Source organism: Entelurus aequoreus, linkage group LG08, assembly GCF_033978785.1.
Source record: "Entelurus aequoreus isolate RoL-2023_Sb linkage group LG08, RoL_Eaeq_v1.1, whole genome shotgun sequence".
NCBI lineage: Eukaryota > Metazoa > Chordata > Actinopteri > Syngnathiformes > Syngnathidae > Entelurus > Entelurus aequoreus.
This window is the reverse complement of record NC_084738.1, coordinates 3,174,160-3,201,696: the sequence shown is the minus strand read 5'-3', so window position 1 is coordinate 3,201,696 and position 27,537 is coordinate 3,174,160. Positions and strand designations below refer to the sequence as shown.

Here is a 27,537-nt window from a genome sequence, read left to right as displayed (position 1 = left end):
AGTTGGAAAAGGGTAGGATTAAATAAGCTTTGCTTCTTCCTACTCCTTTTCGGACATGATGTAAAGTGAAATGATATGAAATGGTGTGATGTATTATGAAGTGTGTTCATGTTCGAAATAAACTAGAGGAAGAAAGAAAGAAAGAAAAAGAAAATGTGTTTTCTTTTGTGTTATTTTTTTCAATGAATTAAGTAACGTTTATGACAACCTTTTTCCAAAACAATATAGAATGTGAGATGTAACAGGATGATGCATACATTTATCATTTGTTTTCAAAACATTTATATAAAAGTGGGACCCCAAAAATTTACTGTGGGACCCCATTTTTATGACTTGATGGGGTCCCATTTTGAAAATTCCTAGCGCCAACACTGATAAGGATTTTGATTATGGATGTCCGATAATATCGGACTGCCGATATTATCGGCCGATAAATGCTTTAAAATGTAATATGGCAAATTATCGCTATCGGTTTCAAAAAGTAAAATGTATGACTTTTTAAAACGCAGCTGTGTACACGGACGTAGGGAGAAGTACAGAGCGCCAATAAACCTTAAAGGCACTGCCTTTGCGTGCCGGCCCAGTCACATAATATCTACGGCTTTTCACACACACAAGTGAATGCAAGCATACTTGGTCAACAGCCATACAGGTCACACTGAGGGTGGCCGTATAAACAACTTTAACACTGTTACAAATATGCGCAACACTGTGAACCCACACCAAACAAGAATGACAAACACATTTCGGGAGAACATCCGCACCGTAACACAACATAAACACAACAGAACAAATACCCAGAACCCCTTGCAGCACTAACTCTTCCGGGACGCTACAATATACACCCCCCGCTACCCCCAACCCCGCCCACCTCAACCTCCTCATGCTCTCTCAGGGAGAGCATTTCCCAAATTCCAAGCTGCTGTTTTGAGGCACGTTAAAGAAAATAATGCACTTTGTGACTTCAATAATAAATATGGCAGTGCCATTTTTTTTCCACAACTTGAGTTGATTTATTTTGGAAAAGCTTGTTACATTGTTTAATGCATCCTGCGGGGCATCACAACAAAATTAGGCATAATAATGTGTTAATTCCACGACTGTATATATCGGTATCGGTTGATATCGGAATTGGTAATTAAAAGTTGGACAATATCTGAATATCGGCAAAAAAGCCCTTATCGGACATCTCTAATTTTGATTGATAGACAAAATTCCCCTTTCAGCACATGGGAGAATATGGCCCAAAGGGCACCTCTCTGTGGCCATTGTTGACTATTGCATTTTTGTTGTTGAGCAAGAAGGAACTAAGCCTCCAAAGAGGTCATCAGGGGCCGTACTTATCAAGCTTCTTAGAATTACTCCTAAGAAGTCTGCTAAGAGTTGACTTAAGAGTAAATAAATTCTTCGCTGAAAGCTGCACTTAAAAGTTAGTTATCCAGCGTCTTACTCACACTTTCAGCGAAGTGTAGGACTGAATCTTAAGTGTCACACTCAGAGCTGAATTACGACATTACTATGTGCCGTAAACGCAATTTTAGGTGACGTCATTTCTGTGTCCATAGAAATGACCAATCACGGAAGGGAATCCGTTGTCTAAGAATAAAGAAATATCTTAGAAATATTTAAGTGGACAATGGGAGTGTATATTTTGACAATAAACTACAAAATAATACAAAACAAACTAGTCCCCGCCGGCACTCACGCTACCGCTCCCTCTCTTCTCTCGCCCACACACTCACTGACGTCACTCACCTCACATGCTGTCACCTATTAAAAGGCCACACACACACATACGCTACTCTCATAACATTTTCTTTCCAATTCATTAATTAGGCAACTAATTCGAAACTGGTGTGGGTGGCTCTATATATACTAGCCCACTGCAGACACATGCAGAAATCAACATGGAATCGAAAAGTATTAAATCTGTGACAAAAATAATACCCGCTCTGTCTAAACGATACCATTTGATCAGCTGCTCGTCATAAAAAAAAACAACATTGTTCCGTTCCCTGAACGTTGGCGCACGTCCCTCTCGCCTCAGTGCCATCCCCTGCTGGCAACTCCTAACCACTTAAGACACCTCTGAAGGTCTCTTAAATATCGTGGAGAGTAGGAGTGATTCTTAGACTTAAGAACGTTGATAAAAAGCTTTTATTCTTAAGTTTGAGAGTAGGACTAAATTTCGCAAATTCTCAGGACTTAAGTGTAAAATGGCACTCTAAGAAGCTTGATAAGTACGGCCCCAGATGTCTCAGTGAAAGCAAAGCACGTCCTAAAATGAACCCATCTATCTTATGTGCTGCGGCTCCTTCGTCCTTAACCTGCAGCAGCCTACAGATACATTGACGTGCCGACGCAGCGCGGCGATAAGAAGTGAAGGAGTCTCGTCTACTTTATTGTTGTTTCCGTGTCTGCTTCTACCGACCTCGTGCGACTGCAGCCCCATGTCGTCGAGAACGCTCTGGAAGAACTGCGCTGACGGCTTCCCGATGACTTCGGCCTCCACGTCGCAGGCGTACTAGAGGGGATTTAACAGGGATGCATAATAATTCCAGCATTCACAGTAAATACATGTATTTCTTAATAGTTGGTTATGTGCAGTTTTTGTCCAGATTATGTCCGCTGTACCTCCAGAGCCTTCATGTAAACGCCCACATCCAGCTTCAAACCATCCGTCTCCTTGTAGTACTTCCTAGGAAGACACAATTAAATCAGACAGAACAAGCTTCGTTTATCAGAGTGTCCTCGTTACCCTTTGCCGAGGGAGAACAGCAGCGGCTTCTCCAGGCCTATCAGGACCCTGAAGGCCTCGTTCAGGTTCTCGTAAGAGAACTTTTTGGCCGCGTCGCCAATCACAACGCAGTTCGGGTCGCTCTTGTCGACGCTGTCGAATTCGGGGAGGAGCCCTGTCGAAGAGTAAATTAGAGATGTCCGATAATGGCTTTTTTGCAGGTATCCGATATTGTCCAACTCTTAATTACCGATTCCGATATCAACCGATACCGATATATACAGTCGTGGAATTAACACATTATTATGCCTAATTTTGTTGTGATGCCCCGCTGGATGCATTAAACAATGTAACAAGGTTTTCCAAAATAAATCAACTCAAGTTATGGAAAAAAAAAGCCAACATGGCACTGCCATATTTATCTTTGAAGTCACAAAGTGCATTATTTTTTTTAACATGCCTCAAAACAGCAGCTTGGAATTTGGGACATGCTCTCCCTGAGAGAGCATGAGGAGGTTGAGGTGGGCGGGTGGGTATATTGTAGCGTCCCGGAAGAGTTAGTGCTGCAAGGGGTTCTGGGTATTTGTTCTGTTGTGTTTATGTTGTGTTACGGTGCGGATGTTCTCCCGAAATGTGTTTGTCATTCTTGTTTGGTGTGGGTTCACAGTGTGGCGCATATTTGTAACAGTGTTAAAAGTTGTTTATACGGTCACCCTCAGTGTGACCTGTATGGCTGTTGACCAAGTATGCATGCATTCACTTGTGTGTGTGATAAGCCGTAGATCAGTGGTTCTTAACCTTGTTGGAGGTACCGAACCCCACCAGTTTCATATGTGCATTCATTTCATTTCATTTTCATTTATTTATTTATTTCAGGCAATGACAAAAACGTACAAGTTGACAAAACATAATAATATAAATTAATATAGTGCATTATTGTCCAGTTTTGCCTGAAAGGGAGTGGGAAGAAGATAACTTATTTAATCCCACCCCCAGTTCTCCATTCAGTGATTATTCACATGAGTTTCACTCTCACTTTGTTCAAGGATTATAATACAGATGTTGTATCATAGTGGCATTACCACAGGTAACAATAATTATTACACTGTAACAATCATTTGTATCAACAATGTCGGAATAATGAATATACCAACAATGGTAATAGACATCATAGCAATAATGGTAAGGAAACATTGAGCACATGTTACACTTTGAGACAGAGTACAGCAGCAGGTCAAATTAAAGACCCTCATCTCTATATTTGAACCAGACCCCATGTTTGTATAATAGTTTAAATCGATTAATAGTTTCACCGAACCCGAACCATAATCATAAAATGATGCTATTATATTAAATAAATACTAATAAATATATATTTTACAAACAGAAAGTTACAGGAATGTACACATGATCCCATGTTTACATCTCATTGTGCAACATGTGAATGTTTTAGTGCGAACTAAATGCGATATCTGAATGTGTACACATTATTTCCAAAGTAGGACCACTCACCCAGACATATAATACTAGTACACAGCTCATGAAAAACCATATGTTATAGTCATTGTAAGTGGGCCAAAACACTTGTATTACAAAATAATCTCATGGAAATGACTGCTGTCATTTGATTACAATAATAAAACACTGAACTTGTTATTTAGTCAGGTTTGGGACAGGTGTGCTGCAGGTCTGACGTCGCTCACATGTGCTCCACTGAATGCTCAAGGAGTTTTTGCATTTGCTCACACATATGGAAAATTAGAGGGAACATTGTTTGGGGGTATCCATAATACGCCAACAGGGAGAAGTTTTTATTTACATGATGAGTCGGGCGTGTCTTGACCTCCGCGGCGGAGGCTCTGCCGAACCCCTGAGGCCGACTCACCGAACCCCTAGGGTTTGATCGAACCCAGGCTAAGAACCACAGCCGTAGATATTATGTGATTGGGCCGGCATGCAAAGGCAGTGCCTTTAAGGTTAATTGGCGCTCTGTACTTCTCCCTACGTCCGTGTACCACTCCGTACTTTTTGAAACCGATACCGATAATTTCCGATATCACATTTTAAAGCATTTATCGGGATAACATAGCAACGATTGGATGATTTGTAAGTGCTACGCTCTTCAAGTTTTTCAAAGAGACATACATATTTAACAAAATGCCTGGCTCGCTTAGCATTCATACCAAAATGTATTTATACTTGAGGTGTAAACAGATGCAAAAATCACTAGAGGTGCAGTACCGTCGTAAACCAGCAGGTGGGGCCGCAGCCCTCTTTTCCTCAGCACAGCCACTGCTGCCGGCGCGGGAGAGAAGACTTCCGCCACGGAAATGTCAAAGCCCAATCTTTGCAATTTGGCGACAAACTTCTCCCTGGAAGCCTGAGTTTCATTGGTGCAGAACCGCAGCTTCAGGTCGGAAGCTTTGAGCCTTCACAAAATAAAAGCACATTCTCGGTCGTAATCGTGTGTGTATATATATATATATATCCATTAAAATCTGTGTTTTAAGTGCCGTTAGACACTTACTTCTTCACGGCTTCGACAGAGCCGGGAATAGCCACGCCGTCGCCCTCCCCGCTGTCGTACAAAACTCCACACATGTCCAAAATGACACCTTTTGAACTCCTGGCATAGTTCGACCAGACACTGTCCGCCATGATGGGACGCCTCAAAGCGCATGCGCGTGGGGGGGGAGGATTCAAGGCAAAAGATTGCAGCGTAGGAGAGCGTGTCGTGACGTCACTGACGCGCTGTGATGGGACTCCTCAAAGCGCATGCGCGTGATGGCATTCAAGGCAAATATTGCAGCATAGGGGGCGTGTCGTGACGTCACTGGCGCGCAGTATATTTCCGTCTGAAGCGACGCCACAGCAGGGCCAGTTCGGAATCGAAGCCTTCAGACGTCGGACGAACGCAGCCTGCGGACACTTGACAACTATATTCCTTCCACTTTCTGGTACTAATGTATTTGCGTTTATTTATTTCCGTTATTCTTCGAAGCTTAAAAAAAATACTGACAGCTAAATATCAAGCTAGCTAGCTGAGTAAGTTAGCTAGCTAGCTGGCTAATATGTCATGTGATGCTAGTGCTAATGTTAGATTTTTAGTAGCTTACGTTATATAACATGGGTCTTATAATAGCGTTTCCACGGTGTAACATGGAGGGTGTGTGCTGGAGGCAGCACCTTGACAGCCTATCATCTTTAAGGGGCAGGTTGAACGCTTTGATTGATTGATTGATTGATTGAAACTTTTATTAGTAGATTGCACAGTGAAGTACATATTCCGTACAATTGACCACTAAATGGTAACACCCGAATACGTTTTTCAACTTGTTTAAGTCGGGGTCCACTTAAATTGATTCATGATACAGATATATACTATTTTCATAATACAGTCATCACACAAGATAATCATCAGAGTATATACAATGAATAATTTACATTATTTACAATCCGGGGTGTGGGATATGGAGGGGGGGTTCAGGATTGGTTGGTATCAACACTTCAGTCATCAACAATTGCATCATCAGAGAAATGGACATTGGAACAGTGTAGGACTGACTTGGTAGGATATGTACAGCAGGTAGTGGACACAGAGAGAGAGATCAGAAAGTATAAGAAAAAGTGTCTACATTTGATTATTTACAATCCGAAGAGGTATGATGTGGAAGGGAGGGTGTTAGTTTAGGGTTGTAGTTGCCTGGAGGTGTTGTTTTAGTGCGGGTTTGAAGGAGGATAGAGATGCCCTTTCTTTTACACCTGGTGGGAGCGCATTCCACATTGATGTGGCATAGAAAGAGAATGAGTTAAGACCTTTGATAGATCGGAATCTGGGTTTAACGTGGTTAGTGGGGCTCCCTCTGGTGTTGTGGTTATGGCGGTCATTTACGTTAAGGAAGTAGTTTGACATGTACTTCGGTATCAGGGAGGTGTTGCGGATTTTATAGACTAGGCTCAGTGCAAGTTGTTTAACTCTGTCCTCCACCCTGAGCCAGCCCACTTTGGAGAAGTGGGTTGGAGTGAGGTGTGATCTGGGGTGGAGGTCTAGAAGTAATGTAACTAGCTTGTTCTGGGATGTTTGGAGTCTAGATTTGAGGGTTTTGGAGGTGCTAGGGTACCAGGAGGTGCATGCGTAATCGAAAAAGGGTTGAACGAAAGTTCCCGCTAGAATCTTCATGGTGCTTTTGTTGACCAGAGAGGAGATTCTATAGAGAAATCTTGTTCGTTGGTTGACCTTTTTGATTACCTTGGTTGCCATTTTGTCACAGGACAGATTAGCCTCTAGAATGGAACCTAGGTAGGTGACCTCATCTTTCCTGGTGATAACAATGTCACCCACTTTTATAGTGCAGTCATTGACTTTCTTAAGGTTGATGTGGGACCCAAATAGGATGGTTTCCGTTTTACCCAAGTGTATGGATAGCTTGTTGTCAGCGAGCCAGGTGCAAATTCTACAGAGTTCAGCACTGAGGATTTTCTCCACCTGTGACTTGTCCTTGTCGGATACCAGCAGGGCCGAGTCATCCGCTGTCCAAACAATTTTCTGTTTGTTTATCCACTCAACGAGTACATAGGTTGGATAGGATGAATGTGAGCGTGAATGTTTGTCTGTCTATCTGTGCTGGCCCTGTGATGAGGTGGCGACTTGTCCAGGGTGTACGCCGCCTTCCGCCCGAATGCAGCTGAGATAGGCTCCAGCACCCCCCATGACCCCAAATGGGACAAGCGGTAGAAAATGGATGGTTGGAGGATGAATCTCTTTAGAGCAGGGGTGTCAAACGTACGGCCCGCAGGCCGGGTCAGGCCCGCGAACCAGGTTTTATCCGGCCCGCGTGATGAGTTTGCCAAGTATAAAAATGAGCAGCTTTTTTTTAAAAATTTGAACGAAAGAAACCGCAGTTCTAAATGTGTCCACTGGATGCCACAATAGCAATTCTGTTAGGCAAGCAAACGGTTTATACCGGGGCTAAGCAAGAAAATAAACTTAAAACCTGCCCTTTTATGTCTTCTGCTTCGAACATGTCGTTATTTGGCACCCTTGTTGCCCCAAAATGTCTCTGGATAAATAGTTTTTACCTCTGTTTCTTACGGTTTCTTGAGTTAGCACTGGATTGATACGGGGACATGACAAAAGAGGTATTTGATACCTAGTAGAGTTTACATGTTGGGTTTTTCTTCAATCCCGGAAAGACTGTGACTTAAAGTTTAATCCTGGCTTTGTAAATACACTGAGACGAAGTCTAAGCTCATTTAGTTTTTGAAACTGCACGGATTTTTCTCCGAATTTTCAACAAATTTGAACTGTTTTGTCCAGAGGATTATTTGTGATATGTACGTTTTCAGAATGTGCTTGTTCTATTTTTGGCCAAAGTAAAACAACGACATAGAGATGTCCGATAATGGCTTTTTTGCCGATATCCGATATTCCGATATTGTCCAACTCTTAATTACCGATTCCGATATCAACCGATACCGATATATACAGTTGTGGAATTAACACATTACTATGCCTAATTTTGTTGTGATGCCCCGCTGGATGCATTAAACAATGTAACAAGGTTTTCCAAAATAAATCAACTCAAGTTATGGAAAAAAAAAAATGCCAACATGGCACTGCCATATTTATTATTGAAGTCACAAAGTGCATTATTTTTTTTAACATGCCTCAAAACAGCAGCTTGGAATTTGGGACAAGCTCTCCCTGAGAGAGCATGAGGAGGTTGAGGTGGGCGGGATTGGGGTGTAGCGGGGGGTGTATATTGTAGCGTCTCGGAAGAGTTAGTGCTGCAAGGGGTTCTGGGTTTTTGTTCTGTTGTGTTTATGTTGTGTTACGGTGCGGATGTTCTCCCGAAATGTGTTTGTCATTCTTGTTTGGTGTGGGTTCACCGTGTGGCGAATATATTTGTAACAGTGTTAAAGTTGTTGTTTATACGGTCACCCTCAGTGTGACCTGTATGGCTGTTGACCAAGTATGGCTTGCATTCACTTGTGTGTGTGTGTGTGTGTGTGTGTGTGAAAAACCGCAGATATTATGTGACTGGGCCGGCACGAAAAGGCAGGGCCTTTTAAGGTTTATTGGCGCTCTGTACTTCTCCCTACGTCCGTGTACCACTCCGTACAGCGGCGTTCTAAAAAGTCATAAATTTAACTTTTTGAAACCGATACCGATAATTTCCGATATTACATTTTAAAGCATTTATCGGCCGATAATATCGGCAGTCCAATATTATCGGACATCTCTACAAAGAAAACAACCTGAAGTTGCCTTTATTTTTAAGTTATCATGCCATGATTTTACCATTCCGGCCCATTTGGGAATAGATTGTCCTCCAGGCGGCCCCTGAGCTAAAATGAGTTTGACACCCCTGCTTTTTTAGAGTTGCCCAACATGTCGACATGATACTGTGTGCCTTGCAAGCCTTCATAATTCAGAGCTAAACTGTGCTCCCGTCCAGTGAAGTTCAAATCCTCTTTTGTGTCCTGTGTGAAAGAAATGCCTAGTTCAGCAGCATACCTAAGCGAGCTCTGCTGTGTGTTCATCACGTTGCACTGTTTGGTTAGCAAGACTGACGGAGTACATAGTAGAAAGTGTAAAAACCCTTGGTATGTTAACTGACAATTATTGTGTTTTTGTCCCCCTCAGACACCACCGCCGCCACACCAGAATGAATTCAGTGGTTCGCCAGCTGGGTCGCGGCTTGCGAAGCGCCGCTCCGGTGCTCCGCCGCGACGTCCACTCAGGCGGGTCGCGTTCCGCTTCCGCCACCGCCGCGAAGAAGTCGGAACAGCCGCTTGCAGCCGAGGAGATCTACGCCCGCGAGGAGAAGTACGGGGCGCACAACTACCATCCCCTGCCCGTGGCCCTGGAGAGGGGCGAAGGTTCGTATTAAAGTTAAAGTACCAATGATTGTCACACACTTACTAGGTGTGGCGAAATTATTCTCTGCATTTGACCCGTCACCCTTGATCACCCCCTTGGGAGGGGCGGTGAGGGGAGCAGTGAGCAGCAGCAGCAGTGGCCGCGCCCGGGAATAATTTTGGTATGACTCGGCCGGGGTTTGAACTCAAGACCTACCGATCTCAGGGCGGACACTCTAACCACAAGGCCACTGAGTAGGTTTAAGGTTAGGACCCTCTCACACAAACTTTTTGACTCGGGGGGGCCACATTGGTTTAAAAAAATTTTTGCCCGGGCTGTATATATGTGTGTGTGTGTGTGTGTCCTTGTGCATTAATGCAGTAGTTCTCAAATGGAGGTACGCGTACCCCTGGGGTTACTTGAAGGTATGCCAAGTGGTATGTAAGATTTTTAAAAAATGTCTGTCAAAAAGAACTGTGAAAAGAAATGCAACAATACAATAATCAGTGTTGACAGCTAGATTTTTTGTGGACATGTTCCATAAATATTGATGTTAAAGATTTCTTTTTTTGTGAAGAAATGTTTAGAATTAAGTTCATGAATCCAGATGGATCTCTACTACAATCCCCAAAGAGGGCACTTTAAGTTGATGATTACTTCTATGTGTAGAAATCTTTATTTATAATTGAATCACTTGTTTATTTTTCAACAAGTTTTTAGTTATTATTATCTTTTTTTCCAAATAGTTCAAGAAAGACCACAACAAATGAGCAATATTTTGCACTGTTATACAATTTAATAAATCAGAAACTGATGACATAGTGCTGTATTTTACTTATCTCTTTTTTTCAACCAAAAATGCTTTGCTCTGATTAGGGAGTACTTGAATTAAAAGAATGTTCACAGGGGGTACATCACTGAAAAAAGGTTGAGAACCACTGCACTAATGGACTGAAAGAGCGCGCACTTGCCACACGCTCGCCCGACACAGTGGCGTGATGTCACGTTATCATTTTTAGACAATATGATTTGCCTGAGCGACTAGGGGCGGTAGAAAATGTATTAGAAAGGACAGATTTTTAAAAATTATTCTGGGGGGAAAAAAACAAGTTGTTTTTTTTTAACTTGGGACTTTTTTGGATGCAGAGGGGGCATATCCGGCCTACGGGCTGTAGTTTGGGAACCCTTGCACTAGACCCTTGGCGCTTGTGCACACTTGGCGCTTCCAGAAAACTGGTAAACCCTACCTTTTTTTTTTTTTAAACTTAGAAATTGTTACTTGTGCTGTCCAGAAATCTTACAAGAAACATTTTAGCATGTTTAAAAGCAGGAGAAAAAAAAGTAACAACAAAAATGTACCTTTGCTTTCTACTAGGACTAGGCAATATGGCCTTTTATTAATATCTCAATATTTTTAGGCCATGTCACGATACACGATATATATCTGGATATTTTGCCGTAGCCTTGAATTAACACTTGATGCATATAATCACAGCAGTATGATGGTTATGTGTCTACATGAAAACATTCTTGGTCGTACTGCATTAATATATGCTAATTTTAAACTTTCATGCAGAGAAGGAAATCACAACTAAGCCTCTTTAGCAAAACTGTATTTATTAAACACTTACTAAGCAGTGGCACAAACATTCATGTCATTTCAAAACAGAAAGTGCAAGATTGTCAGACATTTTAAAACAAGCTATGAGTGTACTTTTGTGCATGATGTCACTAAGATGACATATCAAAACAACACTAAAATAAAGTGCACTTTTTGTACAGAACGCCACTACAATATTTTAAAACAAATAAAGTGCACTTTTGTGCATGATGTCACACAATATATATATTTTTTAAAAACTGTAAAATCAACATGTCTTTCGCTATGTGGTAGGTTCCTGCGGACATTATCTCCTGTTTTTGACTATTTTTTTCATACGGTTTTAGATTTATTGGTCCCCGTTGGGGAAATACATTTTCACTGCCGTACATTTAAACAATAGACATTACACATCACGAAACAAAAATAACAAAAAGACATCATACCTGACCAACACATTTACAGGCTTGTCAGACAGGTCAGCCGGGCCTGCTGTTAAGGGCGGCTATAGCTGCAGGGATAAGGCTTTCCCTGTTCTGGAAATGGAAGATGCCAGGCTCAATTGGGCCAGTGCTGGTTGCTTCGGCATTTTGTTGGGTGTGGCACCGGCCGAGATGTTATTCTCTAGCGGGTGACTTTTCAAATGATGCTACAAATTAGTAGTGCCGCTACTTTTTGTAGCAACGTTTTTGCCGCATACTTTACATATTACTGTTGTCTGTTCAACATCTTCCCGCTTGAAGCCAAACCACCGCCAGACGATGGACCCCATGCTGTTTTTCTTATGAATGAATTATTACTCCATTTGTGACCATATTCGCATCTTTCTCTCTCTCCTATTACCACTCGCACTGCTCCGCTTGCACCACCTGCCGCAGCTAACTTTACCCATGCCGAACCTCTCTGCTCCGCGAGGGTGTATGACGTTGCACGCGCGTCAGTATGTGACAAGGTGCCCTTGTTTTATGTCTCTGTGAGAAGGTGAGACAAGAAAGAGTGAGAAAAGCCTGTAGTGTAATGCCCGCAGCTGAAAGCAACTGTGTGAGAACTAGGGCTGCAACAACTAATCGATTAAAATCGATTATAAAAATAGTTGCCGATTAATTTAGTCATTGATTCGTTGGATCTATGCTATGCGCATGTGCAGAGGCTTTAAAAAAAAAAAAAAAATATTTTTTTATTTTTTAAATAAACCTTTATTTATAAACTGCAACATGTACAAACAGCTGAGAAACAATAATCAAAATAAGTATGGTGCCAGTATGCTGTTTTTTTTCAATAAAAAACTGGAAAGGATAGAAATGTTTGTCTCTTTTATCCGATTATTAATCGATTAATCGACGTAATAATCGACAGATTAATCGATTATCAAATTAATCGTTAGTTGCAGCCCTAGTGAGAACGTATACTCGAATATCACAAAATGGTCATTTTCTACATCGCACAGAGACAAACCCACGATATATGGAGTATATTCGATATATCGCGCAGCCCTACTTTCTACTATGTATTATTTTTAGTTATTTTAATCATAATTTTGGCTTTTAGACAATACCCTAATGGAGGGTGTACACACAAAAAATGAAAATAAAACCAAAAAACACACTTATTTTGCATAATTTGCTGTAATATTTCATGTAAAATTCCAAATTATGACCCCTGAACATTTTAGATCCTTGCTACAGTGGGGCTGGATGAATTATTGCCTCCTGTTGTTTGGCAACACTTTGCCTTCCTGGTGAAATATGTAAGCCAACAATGTTCAAAGCCAAGGGGCTGTTTGTGGAACATAGCTCTTGAAAAATGGAAAAATAGACCAAAAAGACATAATGAAAAACTGTAATGTTGTTATGAATGATTAAAGACACAAGTATTTGTCCTTTAAATATATGTATAATGTTTTTTTATCATTTGTATTAGCCTATTTAATTAGAAATATCATGATGACATCAGCAACCATCACTCATCTTGTTCTTTTTACAGTTTTTAACCAAAACATCGTAACAGAAAATCGAGTCTAATCGAGTACACTCATCCACCTATCCTTAGGCGTCTTTGTGTGGGACGTGGAAGGCAGCCGCTACTTTGACTTCCTCAGCGCCTACAGTGCCGTCAACCAGGGCCACTGCCACCCCAAGATCATCGCCGCCCTCAACGCCCAGGCCTCTAAGCTCACCCTGACCTCCAGAGCCTTTTACAACGACATCCTGGGGGAGTACGAGGAGTTCGTCACCAACATGTTTGGTTACGACAAGGTCCTACCCATGAACACCGGTAAGGAACAAGCAGCCCTCGCTCAAATCATATCTTTGCCATTGTCACCGGTGTTTTTTTTTGTAGGCGTGGAAGGTGGCGAGACGGCCTGTAAGCTGGCTCGTAAATGGGCTTACAACGTGAAGGGTGTGCCACAAAACAAAGCCAAGATCGTCTTTGCAGGTGAGAAGCTTTACCAGTGGTTTGCTTTATTGGCTGTGAAACACTAACTGTTTTGTGTTATTTTTTTGTACCAGATGGGAACTTTTGGGGTCGTACATTGGCAGCCATCTCAAGCTCCACCGACCCCACTTGCTACGAAGGGTTTGGCCCCTTAATGCCAGGCTTTGAGCTGGTTCCGTTCAATGACATTCCAGCACTGGAGGTGCTTTTGTTTTTACAGCATGACAACTTGCATAACCATGAGCCTGTTGTATAAGTGACTACAAAATTGTCGGAACGACTGTAACCAAGAGGCATGCTTATGCACCTAAGAGTAAAGTCTAATCTGCAGAAATGAATATGGTAATGGGTGATAGTCGCACTAGACAGAGCCAATGTTTACTCGTACTCTAAATTCAAAGACAGGCTGTCCTTTTTGTGTATTTTAAAATCTTGAACAGTGCTCGTTTCACAATACATGATCTCCTCAAACCTGCTGACCACAAACTAACAAAGCATGTAAACGGGACCCTATTGACCGTTTTATCTTTGGCCATGTCCACACGAACACAGATACTTAATAAACGCATACTTAACTCTGCGTTTAGGCCTCTCGTTCACACGCAGAAGCATACTTTTGTCTTTTAAAAACGCAGACATATACAAAAGCTGGCCAAAGTGTAGAGTTCCAAAACGCTCCGCTCAGCGTATGCGGCGTGTACACGGCAGAAACGGAGACTTGTGATGACGTCACTGTTGTGCGCTGTCATTTCCAAGCTCGACAACACTGCCTTGGTGGCTTTAAACACACTTTAAGAAGAATTACTGTATCTTTGAACGTAAACATGCTGCTCTTTTCACTCATTGTTAATAAAAAAGACGCTTCAAAACAGGCTTTGCGACATTCCCGCCGGCGCTAATGACAGTCAGCTGTTTTGGATATGATCGCTGTCTAACCTCCAGCTGGTAGGACAACTTTGACAAGCAAGACTTTTTGCTCTGTCATAAGAAAGGTGCAATATTATCTTATGTTTTTAGAAGGGATGTCCGATAATATCGGACTGCCGATTTTATCGGCCGAGAAATGCTTTAAGATGTAATATCGGAAATTATCGGGATCGGTTTCAAAAAGTACAATTTATGACTTTTTAAAACGCCGCTGTGTACATGGACGTAGGGAGAAGTACAGAGCGCCAATAAACCTTAAAGGCACTGCCTTTGTGTGCCGGCCCAGTCACATAATATCTACAGCTTTTCACACACACTAGTGAATGCAATGCATACTTGGTCAACAGCCATACAGGTCACACTGAGGGTGACCGTATAAACAACTTTAACATTGTTCCAAATATGCGCCACACTCTTTAACTAACCCACACCAAACAAGAAGGACAAACACATTTCGGGAGAACATCCGCATCGTAACACAACATAAACACAACAGAACAAATACCCAGAACCCCTTGCAGCACTAACTCTTCCGGAACGTAACAATATACACCCCCCGCTACCACCCACCCCCCACCTCAACCCCCCCAACCTCCTCTTGCTCTCCCAGGGAGAGCATGTCCCAAATTCCGAGCTGCTGTTTTGAGGCATGTTAAAAAAAAAAAGCACTTTGTGACTTCAATAATAAATATGGCAGTGCCATGGTGGCATTTTTTTTTCCATAACTTGAGTTGATTTATTTTGGAAAACCTTGTTACATTGTTTAATGCAGGGGTCGGGAACCTTTTTGGCTGAGAGAGCCATGAAAGCCAAATATTTTAAAATGTAATTCCGTGAGAGCCATATAATATTTTTTAACATTGAATACATCTAAATGCATGCATTTTTAAGTAAGGCCAACATTTTTAGAGTATAATAAATCTCTTCTTTCTTTTCATTAACATTGTTATTCTGAAGCTAACCAATAATTTAAAAAAATACTTCTTACCATTAATGCGACTTCTTGAGCAGGTGCACTAGAAAACGGATGGATGGATTAGAATGCATGAGAATGTTTTATATTTTGAACGTTATTTTTAACACTGATTACTAGCGAAATTATTCATTAATTATCGTGTTAAGCAATGTCAGCTAAGATTTATCTTAGAGCCAGATGCAGTCATCAAAAGAGCCACATCTGGCTCAAGAGCCACAGGTTCCCTACCCCTGGTTTAATGCATCCAGCGAGGCATCACAACAAAATTAGGCATGATAATGTGTTAATTCCACGACTGTATATATCGGTATCAGTTTATATCGGAATCGGTAAATAAGAGTTGGACAATATCGGCATATCAGATATCGGCAAAAAAGCTATTATCGGACATCTCTAGTTTTTAGTCCTTGTTTAACGTCATGAAGTTAACTTGTGTGTCTTGCTTCCGTTTTCGTAGATGGAGCAGTAAAAAGCGACCAAGCAACTTAAAAAAACAAAAAAACAATGTAGCCTCCTCGTAGTGTGTACTGATGTTAAAGACAATATACGGTTCATTACACATGTACCATATCACTATATCCATGATTAAATGCTTTGTAATTCCATGACAGTTTTGCAGCGGGACACGCACGTCCGTGTGCTTTATATAGGCACTTAAACATGCAAAAGGGTTTCCTTGGCTTGTTAGTGTGGCTGATTTTAGAAATAATGTAATACATCACCATGTTGCTGAACATGTTATAATTCTAGGAGTGTTGGGTTTCAGCAGCACAGGCGTGAATTCGCTCTTTAATAATGTTCCCAGGGCTCTGTGAGGGTTCAGGCTGGTTTTAAAGATAATGTACATGTCATTGTACATCTAAAGTCGATCAAAATAAACATTATAGGAGGTCTTAATTACACCAAGGCAGCTATTGCTGCTTTTTTCAGGCTTCTGATTGGACAAAATGTGCATGACAGCAGGTGTATGTATGCGTTTGTGTGTAGACATAGACAGTTTTTGAAACTACACTTGTGTGGATGGAGATTGTTTTAACCCCAAATATGTGTTTTTGAAACTCTCTGTGTTCGTGTGGACATGGCCTTAGCTTGACTTTGTTTCTCTCTGATGCAGCAAGCCCTTCAGGACCCACACGTCGCAGCCTTCATGGTGGAGCCCATTCAGGGCGAGGCTGGGGTAGTGGTGCCCGACGAGGGCTACCTGACCAAAGTCAGAGAGCTTTGTACTCGACACAATGTGAGTGATTTTATTTGTATTTTATGTGGGTATTCAAAAAGGTAATATTAAAAACGCACATCAACATTCCTTACTTAATTTTAAAAAATCTGTATAAGGGGGTCTTAAAGGCGCACAGGGAACTAAAAATAAAAATAAACTACCGTACATGTGTTAAGATTGAGTTAAAGTTTTTCCAGTTTTTTTTTTTTAAAAACCTTCATTTATTTGTGGTAATAAAGCAGGTGCTACCTGTTCATACTCAAACACATTATAATGGGACTGTCTGTGAATGTAGCTTGTTTTTCCAACTCTACACAGCAGATGGCATCGTAGCTCCACTTCTCGACACACCGTGTACGCACCTGGTCTGCCAGAGAATAAGAGGACACAGCAGAAGGGATCTGTGTAGGAATGTAAAATTTCATATCGCGGTTATTGTGACCAAAATGATAACGGCTGTCATTATCACAGAATTGCTGAATGTGCTTAAAAAATACTTATACACACACTGAAATCTTTTAACCAAGTTTTATTTCAAAATTATTATTAAATAGGCACTAATCCAATCCAATCCAATCCACTTTATTTATATAACACATTTACACAACAAGAATGTTTCCAAAGTGCTGCACAGCCATGTTAAAAACAATATTAAAAACGACATTATGCTACACAAATGACTGAATAAAAGCAAAGAATAAATGAATAGAAAACCAATACAGAGACAATATAAAAAATAAATATGATTAAAAACGATTTTAAAGGGTAAAACCAATTAAAACAGTAAAATAGACATCAAAATTTATTTAAAAAAATAAAAAAAATACAAATAAAATAAAAAACCACACAGGACAACAGAGCCTAAGGCTGCACGATTAATCGACATAGAGGTTTTAGTGCGATAATGTAATCGCAAGAGGCTGAGGTTGTTTTTTTCCCCCTCCAGTCATTGGCATTTGAGTGACAGACATGTTTGCCAAGTAGAACTGTTGCGCTTCGCGTGTCTTTGTCTCTCGCTTCAAACACGGAGAAAGAGGTCTCACTCTGTGCATCGCTTTCAGCACCTGAGTGCATTTATTTAATTGTAGAATTAAATGAACGCAGTGAGCAGTCTATTTTTTTTTTTTTAGTCACTCACAATCTTTGTCTCGGTGGGCGAGGAGTAAAACCACCAGCTTTACACACACACACGAAGCACAGAAGAAGAGCCTCGCTACCCGATAAGGAGAAGTTTCGCAAAGTAACAAAAATTGGGAGGTAAAAAATATGATTACAACACCGGACCGGCAATATGAGCCCATCAACATACCTCCTCCTTCTTAACCCTCCACCTTGGCTTTAGAATCTAGTCCAATGTCAAAGTGTTAAAAATACGTCCCTAGGAATTTTCGGATGTCGCTCGCCGTTTGCAGGCGGTGGCACAAAGCAGAAGCGACAAATCTTTGTTTACTTTGAAGATGACGTCGCACGGGATGTCCCGTTTTGCTTGGGTTCTTTTTGTTGTCTTTTCTAAAGCGTGTGTACTCTTTGAGGGGGCAAAAAAGGCATTTGTTTGTTACGCCGCTGCACATTGGTCTCTCGTGTGTTTCCAGAGACACACCGATGGCAAACGTTGAATGTAACGTACGTACTAGAGATGTCCGATAATATCGGACTGCCGATAAATGCGTTAAAATGTGATATCGGAAATTATCGGTATCAGTTTCAAAAAGTAAAATTTATGCCATTTTAAAACGCCGCTGTACGGAGTGGTACACGGACGTAGGGAGAAGTACAGAGCGCCAATAAACCTTAAAGGCACTGCCTTTGCGTGCCGGCCCCATCACATAATATCTACGGCTTTGGTCAACAGCCATACAGGTCACACTGAGGGTAGACGTATAAACAACTTTAACACTGTTACAAATATGCGCCACACTGTGAACCCACACCAAACAACAATGACAAACACATTTCGGGAGAACATCCGCACCGTAACACAACATAAACACAACAGAAGAAATACCCAGAACCCCTTGCAGCACTCTCTTCCGGGACGCTACAATATACACCCTCCGCTACCCCCCGAACCCAGCCCACCTCAACCTCCTCATGCTCTCTCAGGGAGAGCATGTCCCAAATTCCAAGCTGCTGTTTTGAGGCATGTTGAAAAAAAAAATGCACTTTGTCACTTCAATAATAAATATGGCAGTGCCATGTTGGCATTTTTTTCCATAACTTGAGTTGATTTATTTTGGAAAACCTTGTCACATTGTTTAATGCATCACAACAAAATTAGGCATAATAATGTGTTAATTCCACGGCTGTATATATCTGTATCGGTTGATATCGGCATCGGTAATTAAGAGTTGGACAATATCGGCAAAAAAGCCATTATCGGACATCTCTAGTACATACTTTTCACAAACGTGTATCATTACTGATGAGGCAGAAAACAAGGAAGGCGTTACTCAATCGCAGTGATGGCTTGTTGTTGTAAGAAGCGGTGAAAACATAATTAACAAACCATTGAAAACGTGGCTTATGTGGCCGTGCTGTTTATATAAAACACATTACGTGAAATATAAAATATGTACGTGGAATAGCAACGGATGAACACCTGAACAAACCCATGAGTGTCATTATGAAAAATCAAGAATTAAGCATATTCCTTACATTTTGTAGGTTTCTCTTTGTTTTCTGCCATCGTTTTTAGCAGGCATAGTGCAATGTTGGAAATTTCTCCTCACCTTCGATATCCTAGGGAGGTGCCCGAACTCTCTTCATTTAGAGCGCTGTACGGCTCTCACACTTGGCCCCTCCCCGTTACATGATGGAGAATTTGGACACCACAGGATTGACGTAAAACGCGCAAAGGGCTAAAACAAGGGGGAATGGCGAGTATTCGGACCGCTTTTCTCAGCAAACAACAAGTGCTGTTGTCCTCCCCCCCCCCCACTCCATCTTGCTTCTGACATTAACAACACACAACAGTGTTCATTTGTGTATCTAAACATTTGTTTTGCTTTTCACATTTGTTGCTCACTTGTCTCCCGGGGCATCCAATTATGCAAATTAGACAATGTCATCCATTATTAGCAATTACACTTAATTTGTCACCCTTAACACAAAGCTTATGTGTTATGTTAGCTCACAGTAAACTTTCATTGGGTGGCTTGTAGTGTCTTTATTGTACTAAATGTATCAAAGCAAACACGCATGCTGTATGGAGAGGAGGGAATCACATGGTACATTTGCGTATTTTAAATATGTAAAAACTGTCATCAGGTGCTGTGGATTGCTGACGAGGTCCAGACAGGCCTGGCCCGCACTGGGCGGCGTCTGGCTGTGGACCACGAGCAAGTGCGTCCAGATGTGGTCATCTTGGGAAAGGCTCTTTCGGGAGGAGTTTACCCCGTAAGCTAATGCTGCCGTGTGTCTTCATTTTTTCATGTTGTTGTTGATTGATTTTGGCGGTTGTGCAACTTCTCTGCGTGTCAGGTGTCTGCCGTGTTGTGTGACGATGAGATCATGCTGACCATCAAGCCCGGGGAGCACGGGTCCACGTACGGAGGTAACCCCATCGCGTGTCGAGTGGCCATCGCCGCCCTCCAGGTCAGTATTGATCCCCACGTTGACTCACACAGCACCAACTTTGTGCAATATCCGGAAAAACACAAAAAAATGGCTTAGGAAATAATCATATGTGAGCGTACCCTTCATTTACAATTTATGGTAACACTATTGAACTACAGTTTACTATAATGATGGCCGTGTTAGCATCTTTTTAGAAGGATTTAAAGACTATTAGGTGCAATTTTCGGAGTACCAAGTCCCAGGGAAATTGGGAGGGTGTCTCCTTTTGAGAACCACTTCCTGTTTTGTGGCGACATCCTTAGTTCATTTGGACAGACAGACACGTTTCCTTTTTGTCAATTATTTGGTAAGGAATCATACAGCCAAATCTTGATTTACTAACTTAGTTGGTTCTTGAACTAGGTTCGTAAATAGAAAAGTTTGTATGTTGAAGCAAATTTCTCCATAGGAAACAATGTGAACATGAATAATGGGTTCCAGCCTTGACAAAGACAGTGGGAATTTAATTGACTAATAATTTTCATCTTGGTTACCCATCGTCAACAATCTATTTTCCCCTGACAAAAATGAGATAACTAATCAAAACAAAACGTTGACAAAAACACAACACAATTTACTGACATTTTCATTGACAAAAATCTCAAACGAAATCCGATCATATTTATTTTCGTTTTGTAGATTGGTGGGCGGGACATGTTCGCATTTATTTATCATTTATTTAGTTACAAAGGAGAGCCAATCAGATGATTCTCCTTGTGAGATGAGGATGTTTTATTTCTCGCCGTCAAAACCAAAATGTATGGATTTAACATGTTCCACGTCGTAATATACGTACATCTGGGAGAAAGTGAAGAGGACATATTTTTATTTTTAACGATGTATGATGGCATCAATAGGCGACTCATCGATTGTGACATCTACACAACTGTAAGTTAAAGATAATTATACCCTATAACAATTGATTGTCTCTGCATCAAGGAATCATTTATATAATGGTAAATCTAAAGGCATGACAACTTAATCACATGCGCAGCATAAAAAGGAATTGGATTTATTTATTCATTTATTTGAGGCGGACGTTTATTAACAAATGAAAGGCTCCAACCCCCTGAAACCCCAAAAGGGCCAAGCGGTCTTATCTTTTATACTTTATATTTTAGTAGACTAAGTTTTCATTTTAGCTGACTAAAATGACGTTTAATATTTTTTGGCTGAAATTAAATCAATTTAGATGACTAAAATTAGACTAAAACTAAAATACATTTTCGTCAAAAGTAAAAGTATCATGGCTCGCTACAAGAGCAAACTAGCCAACACGCGAATTAGCCTCCAAGCTGGCGAACTCAAAATGTAAATCAGTGTTTCCCATAAACTGCCAAGATACCTGTGGCGGTGGGGGCGTGGTCACCATGACATCATCGAGTAATTTGCATAATTTACTACAATGATTTGATTTTCTCTAAAAAGGCTCAAAAAATGTATACTTACTAATTAATAACAGTTTTGTTTTAAACGTCCATCCATCCATTTTACAATATAATTACAACACTTTATGTACATATTTATATACAGATTTAAACAATAAGTTATTCACTGAAATATATGTATTAATTGTGGTTCTTACAAAAAATATATCTTATAAAATATAAAAGCTAAAATGTCTCAAAGCTCTGCCCCTTTAATTAGTGCATACTAAATAATTTAACTTTAGCCTACTACTACAACCATATTATTTACCAGCAACATAAAGTGAAACAGAGGCAGAGGTGTCCTGCCACAGTCAGTAACAAATAAACAGAAAACAGTAGTGGTGGTAGATAGACACAGAGCTTCATCAAACATCTGATCCACTGAACAAAGAGCTCCAAAAATCTTGAACTTTAGACTGCCATCAGTTTTACTCCCTACACTTAACCATGTGTTTTCTACTGCCTGCAGACTTTGCACCCTTTGTTATATACACATGTTGTGTTTCTAATATAAATACATTTAATAAAGTCAAATACAAATAAGGCAACAAGAGAAGTATCCTACACTTCTCTTTTGTAAAGTAAATCTGAACAGCCGATATGGGCATCTACATCAACTATATGATTTGTCTAAGAAGCTGGAGAGGACAAAAAAAAATATATATATATTTTTTTTAATTTATTTTTTTATTTTTTATTTTTATTTGTGGCGGACGTAATTCTTTCGTGGCGGGCCGCCACAAATAAATAAATGTGTGGGAAACCCTGGTAAATGAACGGGAACGCCCATGAACATATTATGAACCTATTTCATTCAGTACTGTAATACTGAAGCAGAAAGCTGAGGACAAAAGAAATGAATGTGCTTGCAGACACTATAAGCTAAATATCTAGCTCTAAGTTGTTGGCTAACTGACCAACAGGCCTCAACAATATAAATATAGTATGCTAATAGGTGACACACCACAGAGAGTTTGGATTTAATATTTAAGTGCACAAACCTCTGTCTGTTTTTTTTGACTAATGATTCTGGTATTTCTGGCAGAAGATAAATAAACCATAAAAGTAGGTGACATTGTTATCACCAGGAAAGATGAGGTCACCTACCTAGGTTCCATTCTAGAGGCTAACCTTTCCTGTGATAAAATGGCAACCAAGGTAATCAAAACGGTTAACCAACGAACGAGATTTCTCTACAGAATTTCCTCTCTGGTCAACAAAAGCACCTTGAGGATTCTGGCGGGAACTCTCGTTCAACCCTTTTTCGATTACGCATGCACCTCCTGGTACCCTAGCACCTCCAAAACCCTCAAATCTAAACTCCAAACATCTCAGAACAAGCTAGTCAGGTTACTTCTAGACCTCCACCCCAGATCACACCTCACTCCTACCCACTTCTCTTAAGTGGGCCGGCTCAAGGTGGAGGACAGAGTTAAACAACTTGCACTGAGCCTAGTCTATAAAATCCGCTACACCTCCCTGATACCGAAGTACATGTCAAACTACTTCCTTAACGTAAATGACCGCCATAACCACAACACCAGGGGGAGCTCCACTAACCACGTTAAACCCAGATTCCGAACTAACAAAGGTCTTAACTCATTCTCTTTCTATGCCACATCAATGTAGAATGCGCTTCCAACAGGTATAAAAGAAAGGGCATCTCTATCCTCCTTCAAAACCGCAATAAAAGTTCACCTCCAGGCAGCTACAACCCTAAACTAACACCCTCCCCGGATTGCTAATAATCAAATGTAAACAATCAAATGCAGATACTTTTTCTTATGCCTTCTGATCTCTCTCTCTCTCTCTCTGTCTCTCTCTCTGTCTCTCTCTCTGTCTCTCTCTCTGTCTCTCTCTCTCTCTCTCTGTCTCTCTCTCTGTCTCTGTCTCTGTCTCTCTCTCTGTGTGTCTCTCTCTGTCTATGTCCACTACTTGATGTCCATATCCTACCCCCCTCTCCACACCCCTGATTGTAAATAATGTAAATAATTCAATGTGATTATCTTGTATGATGATAGTATATATGATAGTATATATCTGTATCATGAATCAATTTAAGTGGACCCCGACTTAAACAAGTTGAAAAACTTATTCGGGTGTTACCATTTAGGGGTCAATTGTACGGAATATGTACTTCACTGTGCAACCTACTAATAAAAGTCTCAATCAATCAATCAGCTCACTGGAATCACAAAGTAAACAAATGCCATGGGTGGATCTACACCTGACATCCGCTTAATGATACCAAGTACAGGAGCGTATTTAGTCGATACTACTATGATTACATCTATATTTTTTAGCATCACATCTTTTGTTTTTTTTTAAATGTATATTCTATTAATACGTCCCTGGACACATGAGGACTTTGAATACGAGCAATGTATGATCCTGTAATGACTTGGTATCGGATCGATACCCAAATCTGTGGTATCATCCAAAACTAATGTTAGGCATCAAACAACATAGAGTAAGTGATTATTACATTTTAACAGAAGTGTAGGTAGAACATATTTAAAAGAGAAAGTAAGCAGATATTAACAGTAAATGAACAAGTAGATTAATAATTCATTTTCTACCACTTGTCCTTAATAATTTTGACAAAATAATAGAATGATAAATGACACAATATGTTACTGCATATGTCAGCAGCTAAATTAGGAGCCTTTGTTTGCTTACTTACTAATAAAACAAAAGTTGACTCGTATGTTCACTATTTTATTTAAGGACAAATTTGCAATAAGAAACATGTTTAATGTACCCTAAGATAAAGCCAATAATGCCATTTTTTTTGGTGCCCTTTTATTTATAAAAGTATCGAAATACCTTTTGATACCGGTATCGGGACTACCCTAGCTAAAGCGTATTTTTATTCAATCAATCAATCTATCAATTTCCTTTATTTAACCAGGTAAAGACTCATTGAGATCAAAATCTCGCTTTCAAGAGCGACCTGACAAAGAGGGCGGCACAAACATTCGGTCTGTGGCTCGTAGATTGAAAAGTTTGTGCTAGGATGGGTCCGTATACAGAGGTCCGCTGTATTTTCATAGACTTATTGACGTTAATTTGAACACTTACTTCCTGTTTTGATTTCCTGTACAGCCGGTGCCCTCTACTGGTCGACATACCCACACTGCAAGCTTGTTTTTAATGCAAAGGCTCTGTGATATGCTCGTTTTTAAACTGTTGGTGTTTGCAGGTGATGGAGGAGGAGAAGCTGGCAGAGAACGCGGAGAAGATGGGAAAGTTGCTGCGCAATGAGCTGAGGAAGCTTCCATCAGACGTCGTGACCATGGTGCGAGGCAAAGGCCTTCTCAACGCCATTGTCATCAAGGAGACCAAAGGTGCGTGGCATTTCTACCTTGCAAGTGCACTGCAAAAAGTCAGTGTTCAAAAACAAGAAAAAACAAACAAAAATGAGAGGTATTTTACTTGAACTAAGCAAAATTATCTGCCAATAGAACAAGGAAATTTGGCTTGTCAAGACTTTCCAAAACAAGTAAAATTAGCTAACCTCAATGAACCCAAAAATACCTTAAAATAAGTATATTCTCACTAATAACAAGTGCACTTTTCTTGGTAGAAACAAAAAAAGAGACATTTTTGCCAAATATGTTGAAAATGTTCTTAATTTAAGTAAATGCTAGTGCCATTATCCTGACATAATGATATGCGCTTTGCATTACATTTCTTGAAACCAGCAAACTTATACTAAAAACTAATTTATTGTTCTTAATGGAAAGGCAACACGGCAAGCGCTTGTTACTCTCGGGGTCTCCTAGCCGCTCAGGCAAATCATACGGTCTAAAAATGCATTTTTCCATCGATAACATGACATCATCGCGCCAAGTGCGGGCTCTTTCAGTCAATTAGTGCGCATATATACAGCCTGGCCCCTGGTCAAACATTTTTTAATTGTAATTTTGAAGAATTCATCTGAATGTGCATGAACTATTTCTGCTCAAAATTGTTAGAAATGTCACATGTTAAATGTTTAAATATTAACTGTCAGTTTGCTGTACTGTGCCAACTCTACTACTATATGAGTACAGTATGTTCTATTGTTTCATTGAAAATAAAACAGCAAAGTCCATTTGGCTTTCTTCTGTTTTAATTATGAGACAAAATTGTGTCAAAGTCATGATTTTTTTTTTCATGCTTCAAATAAGAAATTATTACTTTAAAAAAGTAGTTTTCTACTTGTGAGTGTTGATGACACAGCTTTGCAACAGTTGATATTCTCAAATCTCAACAACAAGCTGTAATATCTTACTGAGATCATTTAGGACCAAAACACTAACATAAAATCTGCTTAGTGAGAAGAATTATTTTATCAGACAGAAAATAAGCAAATATCACCCTTATTTGAGATATTTCATCTTAGTTAGATTTCAGTTTTTGCAGTGTGTTCTATTTACTGACCTGACCTCCCTCCCGCCCAGACTACGACGCATGGAAGGTGTGCCTGCGCTTCCGTGACAACGGGCTCCTGGCAAAGCCGACCCACGGCGACATCATCCGCCTGGCCCCGCCCCTCACCATCAACGAGCAACAGCTGAGGGAGTGTGTGGACATCATCCACAGGACCGTCGTGTCACTCTAAAGTACCAAACGGTTCAACTCACCCACACGGCATCAGATTGGCATCTTGTTTTGACCACTATTACCAAACACTCGTACTTTACTGAGGCCAGGTTGACCTCAATCGGCTTGTTTTGACCACTGTTACCAAATACTCGTACATTACTGAGGCTTCTCTTAAAAAGTGAAGCAATGGTACTTTACCGCAGGGCTGTATTGAATGTATGCCTGCCAGTGCAAGTCAATTCTTTAAAAATGCTTTCACCAATGAAGCATCCTAGCAACAGACGCTTATGAATGAACAAAAAGTGCATAAGCTTCCCTCGTTGTTGCACCGATATTTGCTAGTGATCCTGGAACGCCTCAATTGAGCATTCTGTAATGCCAAGTGGCGGCAGCAGAGGTCACTGTGCAGCGATAAATGTTTGGCTAACAGTGGTTACTTCCTTTTTCTCGAAAAGGACGATTCGATGAAAGTGTCCAATGAATATATCATATTTATAGTGTACTGGTCAAAATTTTGCGGACACTCGCACACTATTGAAGGAGACAGGCTTGGTGTTGTACCTGTTGTCTTTTTGAGACTAATGGTTTGTTACAAAAGAACCCTAAATCTTAATTTTTTTTTCAATAAATTATTGCATTGATTGATTGGTTGAAACTTTTATTAGTAGATTGCACAGTACAGTACATATTCCGTACAATTGACCACTAAATGGTAACACCCGAATACGTTTTTCAACTTGTTTAAGTCGGGGTCCACGTAAATCATACTTGCCAACCCTCCCGTTTTTACCGGGAGACTCCTGGTATTCAGCGCCTCTCCCGATAACCTCCCGGCAGAAATTTCCTGGATCTCAGGAAACAGAGTGGACCGACACCAGCAGATGACATGGCACCCCAAACCATCACTGATGGTGGAAACTTTACACTAGACTTCAGGCAACGTGGATCCTGTGCCTCTCCTGTCTTCCTCCAGACTCTGGGACCTCCATTTCCAAAGGAAATGCAAAATTTGCTTTCGTTTCCACCATCAGTGATGGTTTGGGGTGCCATGTCATCTGCTGGTGTCGGTCCACTCTGTTTCCTGAGATCCAGGGTCAACGCAGCCGTCTACCAGCAAGTTTTAGAGCACTTCATGCTTCCTGCTG

General features: G+C 40.7%; 2 protein-coding genes across 3 annotated transcripts in view; one reads left to right on the top strand and one right to left on the bottom strand.

The window, feature by feature from the left end:
- Positions 1–5,429, bottom strand: part of lhpp (phospholysine phosphohistidine inorganic pyrophosphate phosphatase) — a 60,528-nt gene extending 55,099 nt beyond the window's left edge. The window contains exons 1-5 of the mRNA XM_062055345.1: positions 5,265–5,429; positions 4,979–5,166; positions 2,759–2,912; positions 2,635–2,698; positions 2,432–2,524 (exon numbers count right to left, since the gene is read on the bottom strand). Coding sequence (XP_061911329.1) covers positions 2,432–2,524; positions 2,635–2,698; positions 2,759–2,912; positions 4,979–5,166; positions 5,265–5,395 — 630 coding nt within the window. The 5' untranslated portion in view covers positions 5,396–5,429. The remainder of the gene's footprint in view (positions 1–2,431; positions 2,525–2,634; positions 2,699–2,758; positions 2,913–4,978; positions 5,167–5,264) is intronic.
- oat (ornithine aminotransferase) lies at positions 5,048–27,034 on the top strand. 2 transcript variants are annotated; one of them, XM_062055343.1, is made up of 10 exons: positions 5,048–5,150; positions 9,384–9,619; positions 13,249–13,473; positions 13,540–13,635; positions 13,710–13,837; positions 16,653–16,775; positions 20,025–20,153; positions 20,238–20,351; positions 25,005–25,149; positions 26,248–27,034. In XM_062055343.1, the coding sequence occupies exons 2-10, from the start codon at positions 9,406–9,408 to the stop codon at positions 26,406–26,408; spliced, it is 1,335 nt and encodes a 444-aa protein (XP_061911327.1). In that variant the 5' UTR covers positions 5,048–5,150; positions 9,384–9,405; the 3' UTR covers positions 26,409–27,034. The 2 variants fall into 2 exon arrangements, with proteins under 2 accessions (XP_061911327.1, XP_061911326.1); XM_062055342.1 differs by lacking the exon at positions 5,048–5,150 and adding an exon at positions 5,539–5,694.
- Positions 27,035–27,537: the final 503 nt, after the last annotated feature.

What these genes read in the sequence shown, in the direction of transcription:
- oat (XM_062055343.1), top strand. Translation starts at nt 9,406, where the DNA reads ATGAATTCAGTGGTTCGCCAGCTGGGTCGCGGCTTGCGAAGCGCCGCT. An exon ending in GGCCCTGGAGAGGGGCGAAG is followed by an intron (nt 9,620 to 13,248) that starts GTTCGTATTAAA and finishes ACCTATCCTTAG; the next exon opens with GCGTCTTTGTGTGGGACGTG. An exon ending in GGTCCTACCCATGAACACCG is followed by an intron (nt 13,474 to 13,539) that starts GTAAGGAACAAG and finishes TTTTTTTTGTAG; the next exon opens with GCGTGGAAGGTGGCGAGACG.